Source organism: Aphelocoma coerulescens, chromosome 18 (assembly GCF_041296385.1).
Source record: "Aphelocoma coerulescens isolate FSJ_1873_10779 chromosome 18, UR_Acoe_1.0, whole genome shotgun sequence".
Lineage (NCBI taxonomy): Eukaryota > Metazoa > Chordata > Aves > Passeriformes > Corvidae > Aphelocoma > Aphelocoma coerulescens.
The window spans coordinates 2,377,596-2,396,765 of NC_091031.1; the positions used below are offsets into that span (position 1 = coordinate 2,377,596).

Genomic DNA, 19,170 nt, shown 5'->3' on the forward strand with positions numbered 1-19,170 from the left:
TGACACCCACTGTCCTGGCAGATAATCAGATTTATTTGTGTGGAGGGTGTCAGCGAGAACCAAAAGGTAGCCAGGGCCCTGCAGGGCTCACACTGATCTCTGCTCTAAACAAGGTTGGGGGTTTGATTTCCAACCCACTCATTGCAAGTCAGGTTTTTAAAAATAATTTGGTGTTTCCAGAGTTTTTCCAAGCTGCCCCTCACCTCAGTCCCTGAGCATTGGCTGTTTCAATGATGTTTAATGGCAGTGGCCAAGTGGAGGGAGAAGAAGAGCAAAGGAAAGATATTTTTCAAGGTGGGTTTGAGTGGCAAGTCATCCAGGGAGTAAGACGAGGCAGCTCTGAGTGGCTGGGAAGCGATCCAAAGACACCAGTAAGGAAGAGGAAGCACAATTATGTGGGAAACAGGGCTGGAATGGGTTGAGGCAAAGATCCAGGCAAAACTTGAGGTCTCCCTAGGCCAGACAGTCACAGGAATCGAAGTGTCCTGGATAACTCCGAGAGGTGACCCCAATGGCCTGGCCTGTTCTCACCCGAGTGCGATGTCCCTGCTCTCACATCCCAGTGCAGTGACTCCCAAAGCAGAGCTACCACAGCCCGGGAGCACCCCCAGTGTGCCAGGGGTGGCAGCAGTGCCCTCCAGCCCTGAGTCCCCGTGAAGCCAAGCCCTCTGCAAGGCCTGAGCCTGGCCATGGCACAGAGCCCCCGTGCCAGGCGGGATGTGCAGACCACCGGCCCTGCAGTAGTTTCACGCTCCACTTCACCTCGGGAAGTGGGTTTTTAAATGAAATTAAGCACCCCTATCAGTTTTCCTGATGCTCAAGATAGCACAGAGTCATACTTTCCATGAGAAACCTCAATTCCACAGGAAAGCAAGGGAGCAGCCTTGGCCTAAATGACAAGTCCAATCCAGGACCACAACTTAATGCCATAAGAGAGAGGAAAAAACCCCAACAAAACAGCAACCCTCAACCACAGGACCTCACAACATCCATGTCAGCCATAAAATACCACAGCATTGAGATACTCCAGAGGTGATCCAAGAACCTAATTCAATAGAAATGCACTCCCTTGCCAATGGGTATTAATGCTGCAGCAGATGGAGCTGCTTCAGTGAACCCTTTTTGATAAAAGGCCATTTGGCAAAGTTCAGAAATTTGCTTAAAATATAGAGATGCATTTATTCAATAATATACCCCCAAAAAAGTTTAAAAAAGAGCCATAAATCTCAGGCCTCCCTTTGTTTGAAGCCAGTCTGGAGGCAAGCTGTGTGTCAATCAGATCTATCTATAGTTTAATTGCATTACAGGGCCCAGCACCAAATGCCACAGGAATTATTCACTGCTTACAACTGAGGGGCATGGAATTCCAGCACGACCTGCAGGTAAAAAGCACCTTAAACCCTGGCACCTTCTCACCTCAGAGATGGTGAGGTGAGGTGAGGCGAGATGAGATGAGATGAGGTGGTGATGGGTCTGACCCTCTGGAGGCGTAATGCATGTCCCAAAAATGGTGGGGTAGGGCATACCAGTGCCTGAGGAAATCCTGCAGCAGTTTCCACCCTTAATCCAGGTGATCTTGCCACTGAGACCAGACAGGGATGGGAATGTAGGGACAAGCAAGCATTTGGGTCAGGATCTTCAGAAATAACAAATTTAGGCACCTTCCTTTAGAAAGCTGCAGATTGTGTGAGAGTAAAAAAGGATGAAATGCCTGCAGGAGTGAAACACCAACTTCCTGAGCTCTCCTGCTTTTTGCCAGCTTCTAGGAGCACCAGGATCAATACCAGAAACTCAGGAGAGAGAGAGAGGCCATGAAGCTGTGGAGCCCAAGCAAAAAAATCTGCTCTTGCCAGCTGCAGCCCAGAGCTCTGGCTGGGCACAGAGCAGTGCCCTGCATTCCCCCATCACCAGCCTTTATTGGCATTTTCCTCCTTAGTTATTCCTCAGTTACCCCTCACAGTAAACAGTATCTAGGCAGCAGATGAAATTCAATAACTGGAATTAGTCACAGACTCATCTCTGTCCCCAACATCCAGGAATTACTCTGTCCAAAAAGCCTCCTCTCCAAGGCACCAGGGCAGCAAAGCCCAGTCGGCCACTGGGCTCCTGCAGCTCTTGTGGCGCACTGAGGTGTCTGAATTCATCACACAAACCCCAGAGGAGGATTTCAGCCTCATTAGCTGATTCTTCACAGAGTCATTCTTACCCATTACCTGCTTCAACACTTATTTTCTCCCTTTATCTGACTGGAAAGCACCTGGCTGAGATTTCAAAGAGCACCTCTGATCTGCAGTCACCCTCCCAGGACTCTGAAGTGTCACAATTCTCCCATCTGCTATGAAAATAGGCATGCAAGGCATCCCAAATCACCATTGGAATCTCTGCCTTCAGCACCTCACTGTAACCCATTTCAGCCCTGAACACACTTCTCGATGCAGGCACACTCACCATAAGCTCTGGGTATGTTGGCCGTTCTTTGGAATTCTTCTTCAAGCTTTAATTGGGAAAAAAAAAAGAAAAAAATTAGAATTTATGTTCAGCCTGCAGTTTAAGCAAGGCCACAAAATCATACCGTGACAACAGCAAGGTTTAAAGACTCTGTAGAATAAGTTCAGCTACTCATCCAAGCTGAGCAAACACTTTAGGCCTTGAGGACAGTGACAGCCAACATGGAACAGTGCTGGGTACAAGAGCTTGAGACCCACTAAGAGATCTGGAGACACCAAAACACCACTGCAAACACTGCCTGTTGCCAGGGGCCAGGTACAACTGGGAGTCTGGGTGCTCTCCAACAGGCCAGTGACTCAGGGAATGGATTCAGCCTCCAAGCTCTGCCTGGGAGCAGTGACTGAGTGGCTCCAGAGCACGTGTACAACTGTTTGTTTATCACCGTGCTGTTATCAGCGGGGACGGTTCCATGGGACATCCTTTTTTTCTCCTCTCCTACAACAGATGGCCCTGGAGGGTTGTAGCTGGAAGTTATTTTGGTTTCCCTCCAGCAGAAAATAGCTTTTAAAAGACAGGACGTAATCTCTACTCACTTCCTGGCAGTGTATTTAGGGGAAAGACACTTGGAGCAACTTGAAAAGATCTTCACACACGTACACGGCGGTGGCAGGGAAAAGGTGTCACACTGAGCAAAACAAAAGTGAGAACCTCTGCTGGGATTTGCTGGAGCCCAGAGGAAGCAGAGGACACACACTGAACAGATATTTCCTGCTTGCTGTGTGTAGAGGGCTCGTGTTTAGTGTCATGTTGTGAATGAACAGAGGAACCCGGGGCCGATACGTGCCAATATCGCCGGCCCGAAGGTTCGGGATGTGTCACATCCTCCCAGCTCAGGAGCAGCCCCAGCCAAGATGACAAGGTGAATTTGAAGGTTAGCTGTGTCCAGATTTGGCGTAATGCTCTTAATTTAGACCCCCTACAAAAAAAAAAATTGATTCCCAGGTTACTAATACCAGGAAATCTGGTGGTAAGTTACTGAAATAAATGTAAATTTTCAGGAATGAAGAGTCATATTGGGATCTGATCCTGACTCAGACATCCCAGGAACCTTCCTGCAGTGCCTACAGGTGATCAGACTGCACTGCCCCAGGCAGGAGATGAATAAACATTGACCTAAGCCAGGCTTGATATAGAGTGGATGTGACCTGGTTCGGTGTCAATTCCCAGATCCCAACAAGACAAAACTGGTGCAAAGTTCACGATTCCAAGTCCTTGCTACCCACTTGAGGGATGTGAGGGATCTTTAGTGACCCTGGAGGACAGGATTTGCAAAACTTTTGCAAATTCCTTTGCAAAGGAATTGCCACGTGCTCCCCAAAGTGGCTGTGGATGTAACTCCTAAAGCAGCCACAGCCTGAGCTGCAAGACAGGGGGCTTGGAAGAGCAAATCCCTTGGGAAGGAACAGCCTGCCTGGCACAAGCAGGCAGCTTGGAAACAGCAGAGCCAGCAGCACTGTTAGGAGGAACAGCAGCTGCTCCAAAACCTCAGCGTGGGCCTTGCAAGAATAGGGGGCATCTTGTGAGAGGGTTTTTCCAAGGCAGCTCGCACCTCTCCCAGGCCCAGGGCAGGGTGGGCATGGCAGGTGTTCCCCAGCATGGGTCAGGAGATGAGCAGCTGGACCACAGGAACATGAAAACGTGTTTGAGCAAGACTCTGAAGAATCTAAACACGGGTACTCAGAGTCCCCAGGCAGGAGCAGCTGATAATCCCTTCCTAGGTCATGGCAGAGCGGCCAGGCTCCGGCCCCAGCACTGGCAGCTCGGGAACAGTCTCACATTTCTCTATTTGTCGATCCGCCGTCCTTTCTTGGCCACCACGCAGACCCAGCAGCCACCTGCCAACTTGGCAGGCGGGCGGGTGGCACTGCAGCGCCTGGAAAATCAAATCCTGCTGGCGCGCGGGTTCCAGGGAAGCTGGAGGGAGCAGCCGGCAGTGCTCTGAGCCACGGCGAGGGCAGGCTCTGCTCGGGGCTGCCTGAGCTCTCTGCAGCCGGCAGACAGCAGCCTGGCTGCTCCATGCCCTTTGCCCCCAGTGCAGCCAGACGCTCCTGCTGCTCCCAGATCCCAGGCCTGGGCAAAGCAGCACGGCAGCCCCAGGGCCCCAGGAGAGGGACGGACACCGGCAGGGGCCAAAGTCTGCGGGGTTGCTGCCCTCAGAGCCATGTCCCCCGAGAGAGGATGCAGCCATTCCCTATCCTGCTGCCCTCCCAGACTGAGGGACGTGAGCTGCCTGGCTGCACCTGCTCACAGCACCCCTGTGCTGCTGGTGCGGGGGCGATGGGAGCGAGGAGCCTCCTCAATCCTGTGTGCCCCACAAAGCAGCCAAGCCTGTTCCCCCACAGCTGCCACCAGCATTGCTGTGCCTGCACAGCGCCAGGCGCCTGCACAAGGCTCAGCGAGGGCACAGAGGCCCAGCCCTTGCCCAGGGAATGTTCTGCCCAAAATTAGGGTTGAGAGCTGCCTGTGGAGACAGGCACCAGCACAGTGAAGGTGAGTGGGGCTGGGGAGAGTGAGGCCAAGGGGAATTTTACCATTGCGAGGTAAAATCGACGAACTCCGCTGAGAACTTCTCCGCTGGGAGCTGCGGCGACGGCTCCTCCACCACCTGCTTGAGCTGCTGGAAGGGCGTCCCCCAGGAGTCGTAGGGAAAGCGCAGGATGGCCAGCTCGATCTGGGGACACAGAGCCCACACCTCAGGACTGGGGCGGACACCTCACAGCCCACCCCACAGATTTGGGATCCCCATGAGCCCACCCAGGGGTGGGTTTTTGTAGGCTCCACACAAACGGGCCTGTTCGGCCTGGAAATAGGAACATTCCAATGAGATCTCAGAGCCCCTTGCAGTGCCTAAAGGGGGCTTACAGAGGAGGGAGGGTGACTTTTTACATGGGCAAACGGTGACAGAAAAAGGGGGATTGGTTTTGAACTAAAAGAGGAGAGATACAGATTAGATGTTATGGGGACTTCCTGTGAGGGTGGGCAGGCCCTGGCACAGGGTTCCCAGAGCAGCTGTGGCTGCCCCTGGGTCCCTGCAAGTGTCCAAGGCCAGGTTGGACGGGGCTTGGAGCAGCCTGGGACAGTAGAGGGTCGCCGCCCATGGCAGGGGGTGGGATGAGATGAAATTTAAGGCCCCTTCCAACCCAAACCATGCTGGGATTCTATGATTTCCTCACCCCACCTGGCCACAACATACTGCTCATCCTCCCCCAGCAAACAGGAGAGGCTGGAGGAGACCCAGACAGCTCCACATTCAATTCCGTGTCACCCGTGTGTCAGACACCTCCTGGGAAAGGCTGGGAGCTAAAACCAGCCCCAGGCTGCACAGGGTAACTGCGCTGGGAAGCGACTCTGGGAGCAGATGGATCCCCCCGAACGCCCCCGCCGCTGCTGTCCCGCCCGGGAACTGCTGAGGGCGGCGGGGCCGCTCAGCGCTGCGAACGCAGCCTGCGGCAGCTGCCGTGCCTTAGCCCATGCCGCCATCTCCCGGCAGCCGCCGCGTCCCTCAGCAGCGAGCGGCGGACAAGGCAGCTCCTCCTCCTTCCCCTCTACCCTGCGGCACGTTCCCCGTGCCCTCCCCAGTTACTCCCGTTCCCAGCCCGCCACCTTCCCAGGGAACCAGCGCCCCCAGTACCGCTATGGGCAGGAAAATGAACCCACGAGCAACACCGAGCCCTGCTGGCTGCCCTGCCAGCCCCCAGGTGACCCTACCATGGTGATCCCCAGGCTCCAGATGTCGGATTTGACGCTGTATCCCTTCTGGTTCAGCTCCGGGTTAATTCTCTCAGGCTGTGAACAGAGACAAAGGTGGCTGAGGAGCAGGGACGGCCCCAGTGCCCTGCCCACCCCCAGGGTGGGTCTCTCAGGGTGGCAGCCCAGCACCCCTGAGCCCACACCACCACCTTGCTCTCCTGGTTGTGCTGGGCCCAGCTGGTTCCCCGTCCTCACCAGTAAGGGCAGGCACTGAAATGGGTCACCAGAAGCAGGTAGCACCTGCACCAGGGGCTGGGGTGGTGGAGCTGACCTGGCACAGCTGGCACAAAGGGGGTGACAAACCTCAGTTGTCCAGGACTGTTTTCACCCTGTTCAAGCGCTCCACAAAGGGTGAATCTTGCACAGCAGCTCCCCAGAAGAGCCCAAGGGACCCAGTCCCTAGGGACTGTTTTTCCTCCCCATGCTAAGTACTGTTGTCCCCACGGGGCAAATGGCAAACAGGCAAGAGGGAGCAATCCCAGAGCCTTCCCCAAGGTCACAGGGAGGCGAGGAGGCAGCAGGAAGCCGTGCCCAGGAGGTGTGATCTGAGCCATGAGATCTGTCTCCCCTCCCAAGGGGATTGTATCCCTTGACTTCAGGGCTACGTCTTCCCAAACAAATCCCCATGACAGATGCCGGAGGCTGATCCTTCCCCCCGGCCTCAGGTTCCTTTGGCTGCTCCCCACGCAGCTTCTCCACTTACAGCCATGTAGGGTTTGCATCCTGCATCCATGGTTTTAGCAACCGAGTCAACGAGGTAACCGCTAATCCCAAAATCGCACATTTTCACCTGCCCCTGCGTATTGATCAACACGTTAGAGGGCTTTACATCTGCAAGAAGGAACACAGACCACAGTCACTGTCACGTGGTGGTGGCTGGGCCAAGCCACAAACAGCCACAGAGGCCCCTACCAGCAGACGGCACCCCAGGAGCCCAGCGAAGCCCAGAGCCCTGGGCATGCCAAAAACCCGCCAGCTGCGGCTGTGGCACGTTCAGGTGACAGCCTCGTGGGCCTGTCATGTGTCCTTGCCAGTGGCCCTTCACTTACACACTCCCCTCTCTGATTTAGGGAAGCAGGAAGTCACTCTGGACGTCACCACCACATCCAGCTGCTCAGGGAATGGTCATGGACATAGGAGCAGCTCTGCAGGGCTGGGGGCAATTCCAGGGGGTGTCTGCAAAGGGATGGAGCTCTGGCAAGGCCCCGTGGGTCTGGGATCATGCCAGCAGAAGGAAAAACCCATGGGGGAGGGATGTGGGGCAGGAAAGGGTGAAGAGGAGCAATAAACTAAGGCAAGGATCAAAGGTTCAGAAATGGCCTCTGATTTTAGGGGTACCAAACTTGCAGCATGAGCAGCAGCAGGAGAGTGGGAGCTCCACACCCTATGGCAATCAGGCCAGAGTCTCATCTATCTATTACTGCCAGATTTATCTGCTTCCCAGCATGGCTTTACAAACCCTGGTGTGCTCACACTCATGTCAGGCTCCTGAGGGCAGCTACAATCCCCAGCAGAAAGGGAAATTAAGGCACCCAGGGATGCCAGAAAGCAATATCCAGGAGAGCACGGAGGTGCTTCCCTGCACAGCAGGCAATTGCTCTGTGAGGCTAATCCCAAATGGAGTCTCAGCACAGCACAGGTGACCCTGCTTTCCTTGGGATGCTCCAAAGGGAGCAATCCTTTCCCTGCTGCCACCCAGAAATAACAGGTCACTTCCTGAAGACCCTCTGTCTCCACATAATAAAGAATTAAACAGAAGAGCTGAAACACCCTCTGAAGGAGGCCACAAGCTGTGTTTTGAGTCCTCCTTAGCAGAACTGTGGGTTTACAGCTCGCTAATATCTGCTCTCTAATCAGCATTCTGCAATCAAAAGCCTCAGGTATCTAAAATCTTCACCCATCTGTTCCTACACTGAAATAAGACAATTTCCAGTGGAAATTAAACAAGTTCACAGAAACCCAGCAGCCAAGCAGGGCTTCCACCTCCTGTAAGTGACACAGAAGGCAGAAACTCAACACCCAGCCACAGGAAAAATATACCCAGTGCCACTGCCTGCTCCAGCTGAACTCTGCTGCTTCCCAGGCACTCACACACTCCGGGGAGGGCTCTTTCCTCCTCATGGCAAATTGAAAATGACCCTTTAAAAATAAAGGTGTCAAGCAGCAACTGCAAATTTGTTTCTGAGCATGTTCACTGCAGCCCTGAGATGCTCCAGAGCGGAAAATGTCAGAAAAGTTAAGGGAGGGAATTTATGATTTCATTTGAGGCTGGTTTAGGTGTCAAACCTGTTCTGCTCCACTGGTGCTCAGGGGGAGCTCCTGGAGGGGAGTGAGGATGGCTGGATCCCTGCAGGAGGGTGAGGCTGCAGAGATCCCTCTCACTGCACACCAGCCAGAGCCATGGAGCTGGGGGACAAACCTGGGCAAAGCCTGGCCCAAAGCTCCCCAAGGTCAGAGGGGAAAGCCTGGCTGAATTTCACCCAGGTGATGAAGCAGAGCATGGATTTAGGGAAAGGCACCCAGGGGAAACAGCCCTTCCTCTACCCTGAGGAAAGAGCCTCACAGCCGGCTCTTCCTCCTCCACCTCAGGGAAGCACTGGGACCAGCAGGCAGATTTTAAGGAGCAAACATCAGCCATCTCCTCTGCCTGGGTTTTGCTGCAAGTCATGAGATGCTGGGGAGTATTTCTGCTGTCAAAGGCTCACTAATCTCGGGTATTTTGGGAGCCCTTGCCAGGCTGAGAGCAGGGCAGTGCGTGCCTGGCACTCACCTCGGTGGATCACGGAGAGCTTACTGTGGAGATGTTCTAGTGCTTTGACAATCTGAAACGACAAATCCACAGTCAATCGCAGCTGCAGCACCACGAGGAGGAGGAAATGGTATCTGGCTTCACCCCCAGACCTGCCTGGAGGGCAGGAAAACCACATCCCCCACAAGTCCTGCAGCCTGCCAGCAGCCTGAGGTGTTGGTGGGTACCCAGGGATCTCCTGGGGGCTCCAGGACCCCAATGAGAAGGGAAAGAAACTGCAGGAGCCTCCCCACATCTCACACTGGGCCATCTCTCCATCATGTGTATGGATGGACACATTTGGGGTCATTTATGGCTTATAAATAACATCACTTGAGACCAGACATGTGAGGCCAGCTGGGAATGCCCACATGGGCTGGCACATGGACCACGCTCCTCCTGGTGCAAATACAGCAGGGAGCCTGGGTGATGAAGAACTCGGCTGAGAACAGAAACCCCTTTCCCTCCCCTCCTCACCCTGTGCTACTCACAGAGACTGCGATTTTCCCCAGGATGTCCTCAGGAATCGTCAGGCCTTTGTCAATGACATGTTTGTAGAATTTGTCCAGTGAGGTATCCATCAGCTCCATGCAAATCCACACGTCTCCCTGGGGGGTAAAGCAGGCAGATACCCAGATATTGGAACAAAGCATGCTTTTCTTTCTTTTTCTTTCTTTCTCTTTTCTTTCTCTTTCTCTTTCTCTTTTTCCCCTTCCCTTCCCTTCCCTTCCCTTCCCTTCCCTTCCCTTCCCTTCCCTTCCCTTCCCTTCCCTTCCCTTCCCTTCCCTTCCCTTCCCTTCCCTTCCCTTCCCTTCCCTTCCCTTCCCTTCCCTTCCCTTCCCTTCCCTTCCCTTCCCTTCCCTTCCCTTCCCTTCCCTTCCCTTCCCTTCCCTTCCCTTCCTTTCTCAAAGACCTTTGGCCCTTGCCCTTTGCTGCCCTGTTTGGCCCATCCCTGTTTTTTCAAACTCATTCAGCAAAGCTTTCTTTTCCCTGCTCTGGAATTCAGTGCTGTTCACATTCCCTACCATTTAGGGTGTACTCTTCCCAAAGCAGAGCCCCGGTGATTTAGGAGCCCAGAAATTTATCAGGAACTGAGGCTCCCAACGAGCAGCCAGGAGAAGTTCAGCTCTGCAGAGCTGTACTTAAAGCTCTTCAATAAATCCTGCTTTTCAGAGCTTTCCACACTTTTCCTCCACAGCGAGGAACTCAAGGCAGGGCAATTTTAACGCTATGGGACCAGGCTGTGAGCTGGTGGCTGTCCTCACAGCCACAGTAAGTGACACATCCTTAGGCCAGGACTGAGCAGATCTCCATGTCCAGGTGGAGATTAAACCCCTGGCACTTGGAGGAAGTGCAGGAGTGGGAATTCAGAGCCTGGGAGAAGGGGCAGTCCCAAGAAGCCTCACCTCTCGGAAAAGTGCCCCGTAAAAGGTGACGGTGAAGGGACAATCCACTGTCCTCATGGAGATATCCAGATCCATCAACAACCTCTTCTGCTCCTGGCTGTTCACCGTGGCTCGGATCCGCTGCAAGACAGAGCCTGTCAGGGGTGGCTGCCCCAGGGCCTTGGCACCACAGCTGGACCCTTCCACCGCCCCTCGTGCCACCCCTTTATCACCATCCTTGCCACAGGCACATCCCCAGCCCAGCACCCACAGCAGGAGCACCCAGGGCTCTTCTCACCACAGGTGAGGTTTTGCTCTTCCCTGCAAACACCACTTTTTGCAAGAGCCAAAAGAAAGAAGTGGCTTGGGAGAGGAGAAAGGAGCAGGAAATCAAATTCCAGGCTGGTGGAGAGCTGGGACTTTTGGAGCCCAGTGGACACCTGTTACATCAGCAGGTTCTGAGCACAAGAGAGGGCTCCAGCCCTGCACCAGAGCCCATGGGCTGCCCATGGCTTTGGAAAATGGGCATTTCCCAGTCTCCTGGGAAGAGACGTCCTTGATGTGAAATACCCGGAGACCCTCGGCTGCCAAACAGCACGACAGGGCACACACAGCCCACCACAGGGCACACACAGCCCACCACAGGGCACACACACAGTCCAGGCTCCTCGGCCAGAGCCACTCGGGGTCAGTAACGGGACACAATTAAACTGCTCAGCGTCACAGAGAGCCTGAATGCTCCTGCCATGCCCAGCTGAGATCTTCCATCACCCTCAGAGAGGTCTTTGGCAGTTTGGTGAACACCAAAGCAAACAAAAAGACCAAATGCAGAGCACAGAGATCCCAGGACATGGCCCAGCCAGCACCCACAGCAAAGTCTACCCACTACTGAGGAGCAAAGAGTTTGCTCAACTTCCAGATCTTTTTCTCTTACTCTGAAAGGAAACTAAAATTCAGCCAAGCAAAAACTGGTCCTTCCCAAACCACAATTTTTCCCATGACCATTTCCCTAATCTCCAAATTTATGAGTCTAAGCCGTTGTTATGAAAACTTTTCATGATAGCATCTAGAAGCCTGCCATGAGTCAAGATCCCACTGCGGCAGGCAAAATGTGAAAATCCCAACAAAAACTTCCTGTTCCAAGGAGAGTGAAAAAGTCCCAGCTGAAGAAGATTCTCTTGTGCAATTAGATTTTTTCTTCTTTATAATTATGAAGCGAATCTGAGGGGCTACAGCAGAAAAAAATAATGTAAATTTATATGTATATTTAAAAAATGCTGGTAAATTAAATCCCAGGAAAACAGGAATATTGTGGATAAAGGTGAACAATGTGATTGATGCACTACAGTGCTGGAGCATTACACCTTCAAAACACCCCCCTTTTCTTGGTTAAACAACCCAAATCTCCCTCGGACCCTGTGTGGAAAGAGGATTTCATGAGGAAAGCAGCAAATCTCAGGAAAGGAACAAGGGGGATTCCAAGTGTGCCCGGCAACCCCACAAGGACAGAACCCCCCGAGGCTCACTCTACCTTCACTGCCATGATCTGCCCGCTGGGCATGTGCCGCATCTTCTCCACCACCCCGTACGCACCTCGTCCCAGCTCGGAGATGGGCTCCAGGTCATCGGCCTTCACCTCAAAGTTCTGGGGGACAAAAGCCATCAGTGGCCCCTGGGCGTTTGCTCTGCGCAGTGCCCCACGGTGCAGCCCTGCGTGGCACATCCTTGCCCTGTGCATCCCCTCCCCAGCTGTGCTCAGCGGGTCTGCGATGAACTCACAGCCCTGGGAGGCTGCAGGGAGGATCAGCCACCACCACAGCGACCCCAGAGCTGAGGGGACGTGTCTCATGTGTCACCAAACCACAGTCACGGCATGGCTAAGGGTGGAAGGGACCACGGTGGGGCCATCTGGTCCAACCTCCCTGCTCAGGCTGTGTCGAGGAGTGTCCTGAGCAGGGCAGGCACAGAAGGTCCATTCCCTCAGTGGGATGCTCTGCCCAACAGCCACCTGCACGCCAGGGTCATGGAGTCATGGATCACAGAGTACTCTGAGGGGGAATCATGGAATGGTTTGTGTGGGAGGGACCTTAAAGATCATTTCATTTCATCCTCCTGCCGCGGGCAGGGACACCTTCCACTGTCCCAGGCTGCTCCAAGCCCTGTCCAAGCCTGGCCTTGGACACTTCCAGGGATCCAGGGGCAGCCACAGCTTCTCTGGGAACCTGTGCCAGGGCCTCTCCACCCTCACATGGAAGAATTTCCTCCTAATATCAACCTAACCCTACTCTTTTTTATTTTGAATCTATTTCCCCTTGCCCTGTCACTCCATGCTCTTGTCTTGTCCCTCCCAGGCACCTTCAGCTGGCAGCACTTTCAGCCTCTCCATCCTCTGAGGGCTGGGATAGAAAACACCACAGCAGCTTCTCCCCGAGGAATCACCCTCAGTCTTACTCCATTTTGTCTTCCTTCCACCGTCCTCTTCCCCCAAACAATCACAGAAACATTTCCAGGTATTTTAAAGCTTATTTCTCCAGACCTGCAGATGGGCCAAACACCAGCTGAATGTGCCCCATTTTCAAACCAGGGAGGATTTATTTTGTCCATCATCATTTTCTCCTGGCCTGACACAAAGGATGACTTTGTTCAGACCCTGCATCCATGCCCTTCTCCTTTCTGCTGTGATATCATGCAGCCACTCCATCATATTATTATTATTATTATTATTATTATTATTATTATTATTATTATTTTGGATGTTTCAAATCTGCCTCTGCCACTAAACCCAGCCCTTCTGTTTGCTGCAAGCACAACCCCATCAGCCAGTCACCCTGCAGCGGGTGAGAAGGAACTGATTCCCAGGGAATAACCCCACATGGCTTTCTGCCAGCGCAGCAGAAAAAACCCTGCAGCCTGTAATGAGCCGGCTGGGGATGCCACAGAGAGCAGGGAGACACTCTGGGAATGTGCACAAGGAGCCCTGACTGATATTTTGGAGTCACAGCAGAGATTTAGGCATCTCTGACTGCCTGACACCGCTCCTGCTGTTCACCAGGAGCCGCTCCAAAAACGCGCTTGGAGCGCTCTCCTCAAACGAGTAGCAGAGTTTAAAAGGAGAGGAGGGAAAGTGGCTTCCCCTTAGGATCAGGGGGAGTGTGGGAATGCTGGTGGAAGAGGGAGCCCATCCTAAAGGAACCTGGCTGGATAAACAGGTCACAGATCCATGGGAAATGGAAGCCAAGGCGTGCCAGTCCCTCCGAGACAGCCACAGATCCGTGCCTGGAAAACAGCCTGAGCTCTGGGGGCAGTGAGCGTGGCTCCTTTGCATCGGCCACCACGGCCTCCCTGCCTCCTGCACAGAGCCTTTCTGGAGCACTGGAGCCTTCCCTCATCCCTGGGAATGCAGGGAGAGGTGATTTTCTTGGAGCAGGCATTTTCTCTGCCTCCGTGCTGTACCATTTTGCATCTCACACTGTTTCCACCTCCCAGCCCCTGCTCCAAGCCAGGGAAAACACAAAATCTAAAATGAAAGGAAAGGCTCCAAAGATAGGCATTTTAAACCACTACTGGATTAGCATTTCACTTCATTAATTACCTCACTGACACCAAGGCCTATCTTTTGCACCTCATAAATTCATTGTCCAGCTTTAAAGTGCTTTTTTGAATTCTGCTCTGCCTTTTTCTTCTATCAAAACAACTGTCCTGGGGTTTGTTTTTCCCCTGCTATTTTTTTAGACCAGGTAGATTGGTTTCCATGCTGTCAGAAGGATTTGCTTCCAGTGCAGGGACATCTACCCTAAGTTAGACTCCTGAGGAGATGACTCTCATTACTAGCAAAGGGAAATCCTTTGGGTGAAGGCTTTAAATCAGCAAAGCAACTGCAGAGGAGAGTAAAACACTCTGTTAGCAACCCCTTGCTCTCTAATGGTTATTTCCAGGGGATTAGCTGCACCTCAGTGCAGCAAGGAAGGAATTTCCATGGTGGAAAGTATGAAGGGAGCCCACGTGTCATGGGAGGCACAGGGTGAGGGCTGGGGGCATGTTCAGCAGGGCAGTGCCAACCAGCAGGCCCAGCTGGCCACAGGGCCACACTGGGGTCCCACCCACACAAACACCAGGTGTCACTTAGATATTTATGGCTGGACAACCCCCAGAGCTCATGAGCTCCCAGGTTGGATCTTCTCAGCTTTTATCCATCCAGCAGCTGCCTTCCCTTTCAAGTGAAATGGGCTGCATTGTTTTTACTAGCTGGTATTTAATTATCTGCCCTTTTTGGGGGGTCTGGAGTGAAGCAGTCCCACAAGCAGCCAGCCCAGGATGGCTGATCTGATCCCAGAGGTCTCTCAGTCTTACCTCCTCACCAATAAAAATGCAGGCTTTGGAGTCCAGATCTCTGGGTGGCCTGCACGAAAGAAAAGGGAAAAAATGTGAAATATCCCCTACGAAGATCAGTTTTCCCTCAGTGAGTAAATGCAAGCCCCAAGCCATCCCCTCACACCTTCAGACCAGCAGCCCTTGCAGCCCTGAGCAGCCTCCTGGCCTTGCTGGATCAACAGGTACAGCCAAGATCCACAAAGTCACCCCAAAAAGGGCTCAGGATAAAAGCGACTGGAATTGGCATTTCTCACAGCCAGCTTGCCCTGCAGCAACCCAGAGGGATTCACTGGGACAGGGAAGGCAGGTGGCAAGCACCAAACCTCAGCCAGCCTGCTGAAAAATGGATTAAATGGGCACGAACATCTAAACCTGCTATAAATCATCACCTCAGTCACACAGCACAGGCTGACAGGCTGAAAACACTCAATCCTCAAAGAAGCAAAGAAAGCCAAGCAGGCTGGAGTTGCACAAAGTGCCTTAAAAACAGAGGCGTTCCTTCTGCAAGGCTCAGCAGGCAGGGAAGGGGATGAGTTTTTATGCCTTGGTCCAATGCACGTTACTCAAACTGGTGGCCAAAGTGCCACACCAGTCAAACTTGGGGGCCATTCTGGTTTTTCTCTTTTTCTGCATCAGTAAGAAGCACATGAGACTCACAGATGGGCAGAGGGTGATGGGCTGAGACCCCATGAGAAATACAAGGGTTGTGAAATTATCACAGAATCCCAGAATGGTTTGGGTTGGAAGGGACCTTAAATCTCATCTCATTCCACCCCCTGCCATGGGCAGGGACACCTTCCATTGTCCCAGGGGCCTCCATGCTCCATCCAGCCTGGCCTTGGGCACTGCCAGGCGCCAGCCAAGGCTGGAAGGCAGCTGGGCTTCGTGGTTTGCTTTTCATTCTGCACCAGTGTTTGCAGACTTACGTGGAGCTTGTCTGTGGTTGCTCAAATGCTTCTTTAGGAATTTTCAGCCCAGGGTTTCTCTTCTTGCCTGTGAAACAAGAAAGAGGCAGAGTTAAAGAAAGGCATTTTTCTGTTGTTGTTACAATTTGTTTGGGGTTAATTTGCAAAACACAGCTTGTCTATATTTGTTGACCTTATTTCACATAAATGCCCAGACAGGCTGGTGGGGCAGACTCAGGGCACAGAGTTCAAACATAAAGTGCCTTTGTTCAGCAAGGTTTCATTTAAACCTGCGAGCTCTGGCTGCCAGCTTGGTACAGAGAACAGGCAAGAGCTCTGGCAAAGGCAGGCCACGAGAACATGCAAATGGAAAGGTATTTCTCCTCCTACCCACGGAGGATCCCTCCAAACATTTCTTAGATTTAAAACCATTCCAGATACATAACTTCAAACCCTGGCAGGATGAAACATCTTTTTAAAATTGCATCTGAAAGTCCCCATTCTGATTCTGTTTAACTGCATGTTTCACCTCCTGGTCATTAAAGTTGTGCAAACCCAGCAAAAATAAAGCAGAATTCAAGTTTGCAGGCTCCAAAGCCATTTGTTTCTATTCACACTGACCAGCCAAGCTTTTCTGAGCTGGATGCAGCTCAAGCTCTGAGGCAGCTCAGCTGCAGCTCTCCTGGAAAGGGAGTCCAGCCACGAGAGCCAGGCAGAGCAGAGAAACACAAGAACCTTTTTATGACTGCACAGATTCAGCCACATTTCAGCACGGGGGCTTGAATTCATGGAGAAAATAACCTGGAAGCATCAGTCATGTCACCAAACCCCAAGGTAAACATCTGGCTGCTTGGCTGGGTAATAAAATCCCTGGTCCAGCCCCCCAGAAAAGGCACAAGCACCTAATTTAGGTGTACAGTGTTTTTAACCTAACAATTTATATCCATTACTCTTTAAGAGTGAGTTTTACTCCCTATTCCCAAGCCTCCCTCTCAAACTTCACCTATACATGTCTGAATTTGTTTTTCCTTTCAACACATCAATAGATGCCTGTGCATCCCAGTGCCAGAGGGGTGCTGGATCAAAGGGCAGGCACCCAGAATGGAAAATGACCTTCATGAATCAATTAATCAATTCAGAATAAAAAATTTTTTTTTAGGGTTTTGGTTTTTAGGTTGTTTTTTTTTGTTGTTATTGTTGGGGGGTTTTGGTTTTGTTTTGTTTTTTAAGGGTTTTTTTGTTGTTGTTTCGTTTTTGGTTTGGTTTTTTTAGGTTTTGGTGCTTTTTTGGGTGTTTTTTTAGTATTTTTTTCCTTGTTGGCTCCAAAAGATGGGATCTTGCTCACTCCTTTTGACAAAGTCATTCCAGCATGGGGCAGGCTGCAAGAACCCAGCTGACACCTTGTGGGAAAAGCATTTATTGGAAACTCCTGTGCACACTCACTATTGGGATTAGAAATCAACAGAGCTGTGAATGTACATAGGAAACAAAAAACCAGAAAAAAAGCCAACTCTCTGCTCATCGGAGCTCCCAATCTCACACAGGAAAAGCAAAATAAAAGCAGCAAGGTCATGTAGAAGCACAAAGAACAGCTCTCAGTTTTCCCAAAAAGTAAAAGCTGGTCTGCAAGGAAGCAAAAACGATTCTAAAATCCAGTGGAGGAACCCCTACAGTGAGCAGAGCAGCTCTTTGACCCTTTTCCTTCCAGTTTTTCAGTTGTATCCAGGAGGCAGCAGTGAGGAGCAAGCCCTGCTGTGCTGGATGCTCCAGATTCCCTTTCCTGCCCAAGCTGTGCCAAGTGCATCTCAGATCCATGGGGATGCTAAACGGGGAGGGGTGTTCTGGATGTTAGCCAAAAAAAGGAATCCCAGAAATACAGGTCTGGCAGTGCAGGCAAACAAAATCCCTGCTCCTCTGGCATCTTCCAAGCTGTCATCCCAGAGACCTCTCTGCTCCCTGTCTGCATCCTCAAGGAAACAACACAGCCACAGGCACAGGAAAAGCACCTGCACACTGATTTTGCACGTGGAAATCAAGACACAAAATCCACCAAATTTCTCGTGGAGGAACTGCTTCTATTAAGGCTGAACTGTCCCTACGAACACTCAGCAGCTGCCTCCTGACAAACCCCAAGGACCAGCCCTTCCCTCTGCTGCAGTCACACTGGCACCACCAAAATCAAGTGAGAAACAGGCACAGATTTGCTCTGTTATTCCCTTTTTTGTGTTTTTTCCTTCATGGCTTTGCTTGCACCACCCTCTGTGCTGTCCCCAAGCCTCAGGAAGGTTCCTCAGGCAGCTCTGGGAGGGTGGAAATGAACCTACTGGAAATGAAGCTGATTTGAACTGGACTCAGAACAGGTTGTGCAGCCTCGAATCTGGTCGTGGTTCACCAGTGGTGTCAGCAGAACCAGGGAGCAAAATGCCAAACCCAAATAAACACTAAAAGCTTTTCCGCCTCCTGGTGAAATAAAATCTGCACTTTGGGGAGTTTATTTTCCTTGTCTCTTCTTCACAGAACACAATATTTTGAAACTTTGCCATTTTTTTGAAGCACAATCTGTCCATGCACTCGAGCTGCCAAGGCACAAGCACAGCTGAACATTCTTTGGGGTTTTCTTTTCAAGAAAGGAGAAAGCAGCAACAGTAGCTCAGGTAAGACACGGGTTTCACCATGGCAGCGGGAGGAGGGATGGGAAATGGGAATTGCCATGGCCAGGACTTGCACCTACAGCACCCACAGGTGCTGAGGGGAGATGTGCTGTCTCCATGGTTATTTAACAAATCCTGGGCTGAAATCAGGCGATTTCATGGCTTTTAACTGGATCAGGGCAAATTTCTGAGCTCCTTTTGTTCCAACATGCAAAGCACTCATCTCTCCAAGCCTCTGGGGCCAATGTCTGTGAGTGGTTTGCAGGAAGCATCAGCAATCCTGAGCCTGGCACTACTTTCAAACTAGAAATATGAAGCAGAGCCACCCCAGCAGGCTGCAGTGGGATGCAGGAACCAGGATCCCCCTTTACCCCAATCCCCAGCTCCAAAACTCAACAGTCCAGCTCACACATGCTTGACTTTCTCCTCAAACACAAACGTAGTTAAAAGGCTTCTTTTTTTTTTAAGGAAAAAATAATTGGAAGTCTCAAGATCAGTTCTGTTCAATAGGAACTGCCAAGCAAGTGTCTCGCTGTCAAAATAAAATCCCCCAGTTTGCCAGAGCAGACGTCGGCTTGGGGAGATGATGCCGTATTAAACTGCACAGAAAATCATCTGCACAGGAGCTCCAAATGTGGAGGCAGCTTAATAACACACAAAATTGGATGGTACCTGTTCCATCCACCAGAAAACCAGTATTTTCCACAGCGTTTTTATGAATCATTACTATTTTTAGCTTTGTTTCCTGGAAAAAATCACCACATGTGTTTATCTGCCGGTCTGTGTCCCTCGTGGCAAGTGCAAAAGCCACG

General features: G+C 51.7%; 1 protein-coding gene across 2 annotated transcripts in view; it reads right to left on the reverse strand.

Annotated features, from left to right (window-relative positions):
* Positions 1-19,170, reverse strand: part of MAP2K6 (mitogen-activated protein kinase kinase 6) — a 53,215-nt gene that overhangs the window by 11,802 nt on the left and 22,243 nt on the right. For both annotated transcript variants that reach the window (XM_069032906.1, XM_069032905.1), the window contains exons 2-11: positions 15,729-15,795; positions 14,782-14,830; positions 11,963-12,076; positions 10,453-10,572; positions 9,538-9,654; positions 9,029-9,080; positions 6,962-7,089; positions 6,217-6,294; positions 5,040-5,179; positions 2,449-2,494 (exon numbers count right to left, since the gene is read on the reverse strand). In XM_069032906.1, coding sequence (XP_068889007.1) covers positions 2,449-2,494; positions 5,040-5,179; positions 6,217-6,294; positions 6,962-7,089; positions 9,029-9,080; positions 9,538-9,654; positions 10,453-10,572; positions 11,963-12,076; positions 14,782-14,830; positions 15,729-15,795 — 911 coding nt within the window. The remainder of the gene's footprint in view (positions 1-2,448; positions 2,495-5,039; positions 5,180-6,216; positions 6,295-6,961; positions 7,090-9,028; positions 9,081-9,537; positions 9,655-10,452; positions 10,573-11,962; positions 12,077-14,781; positions 14,831-15,728; positions 15,796-19,170) is intronic.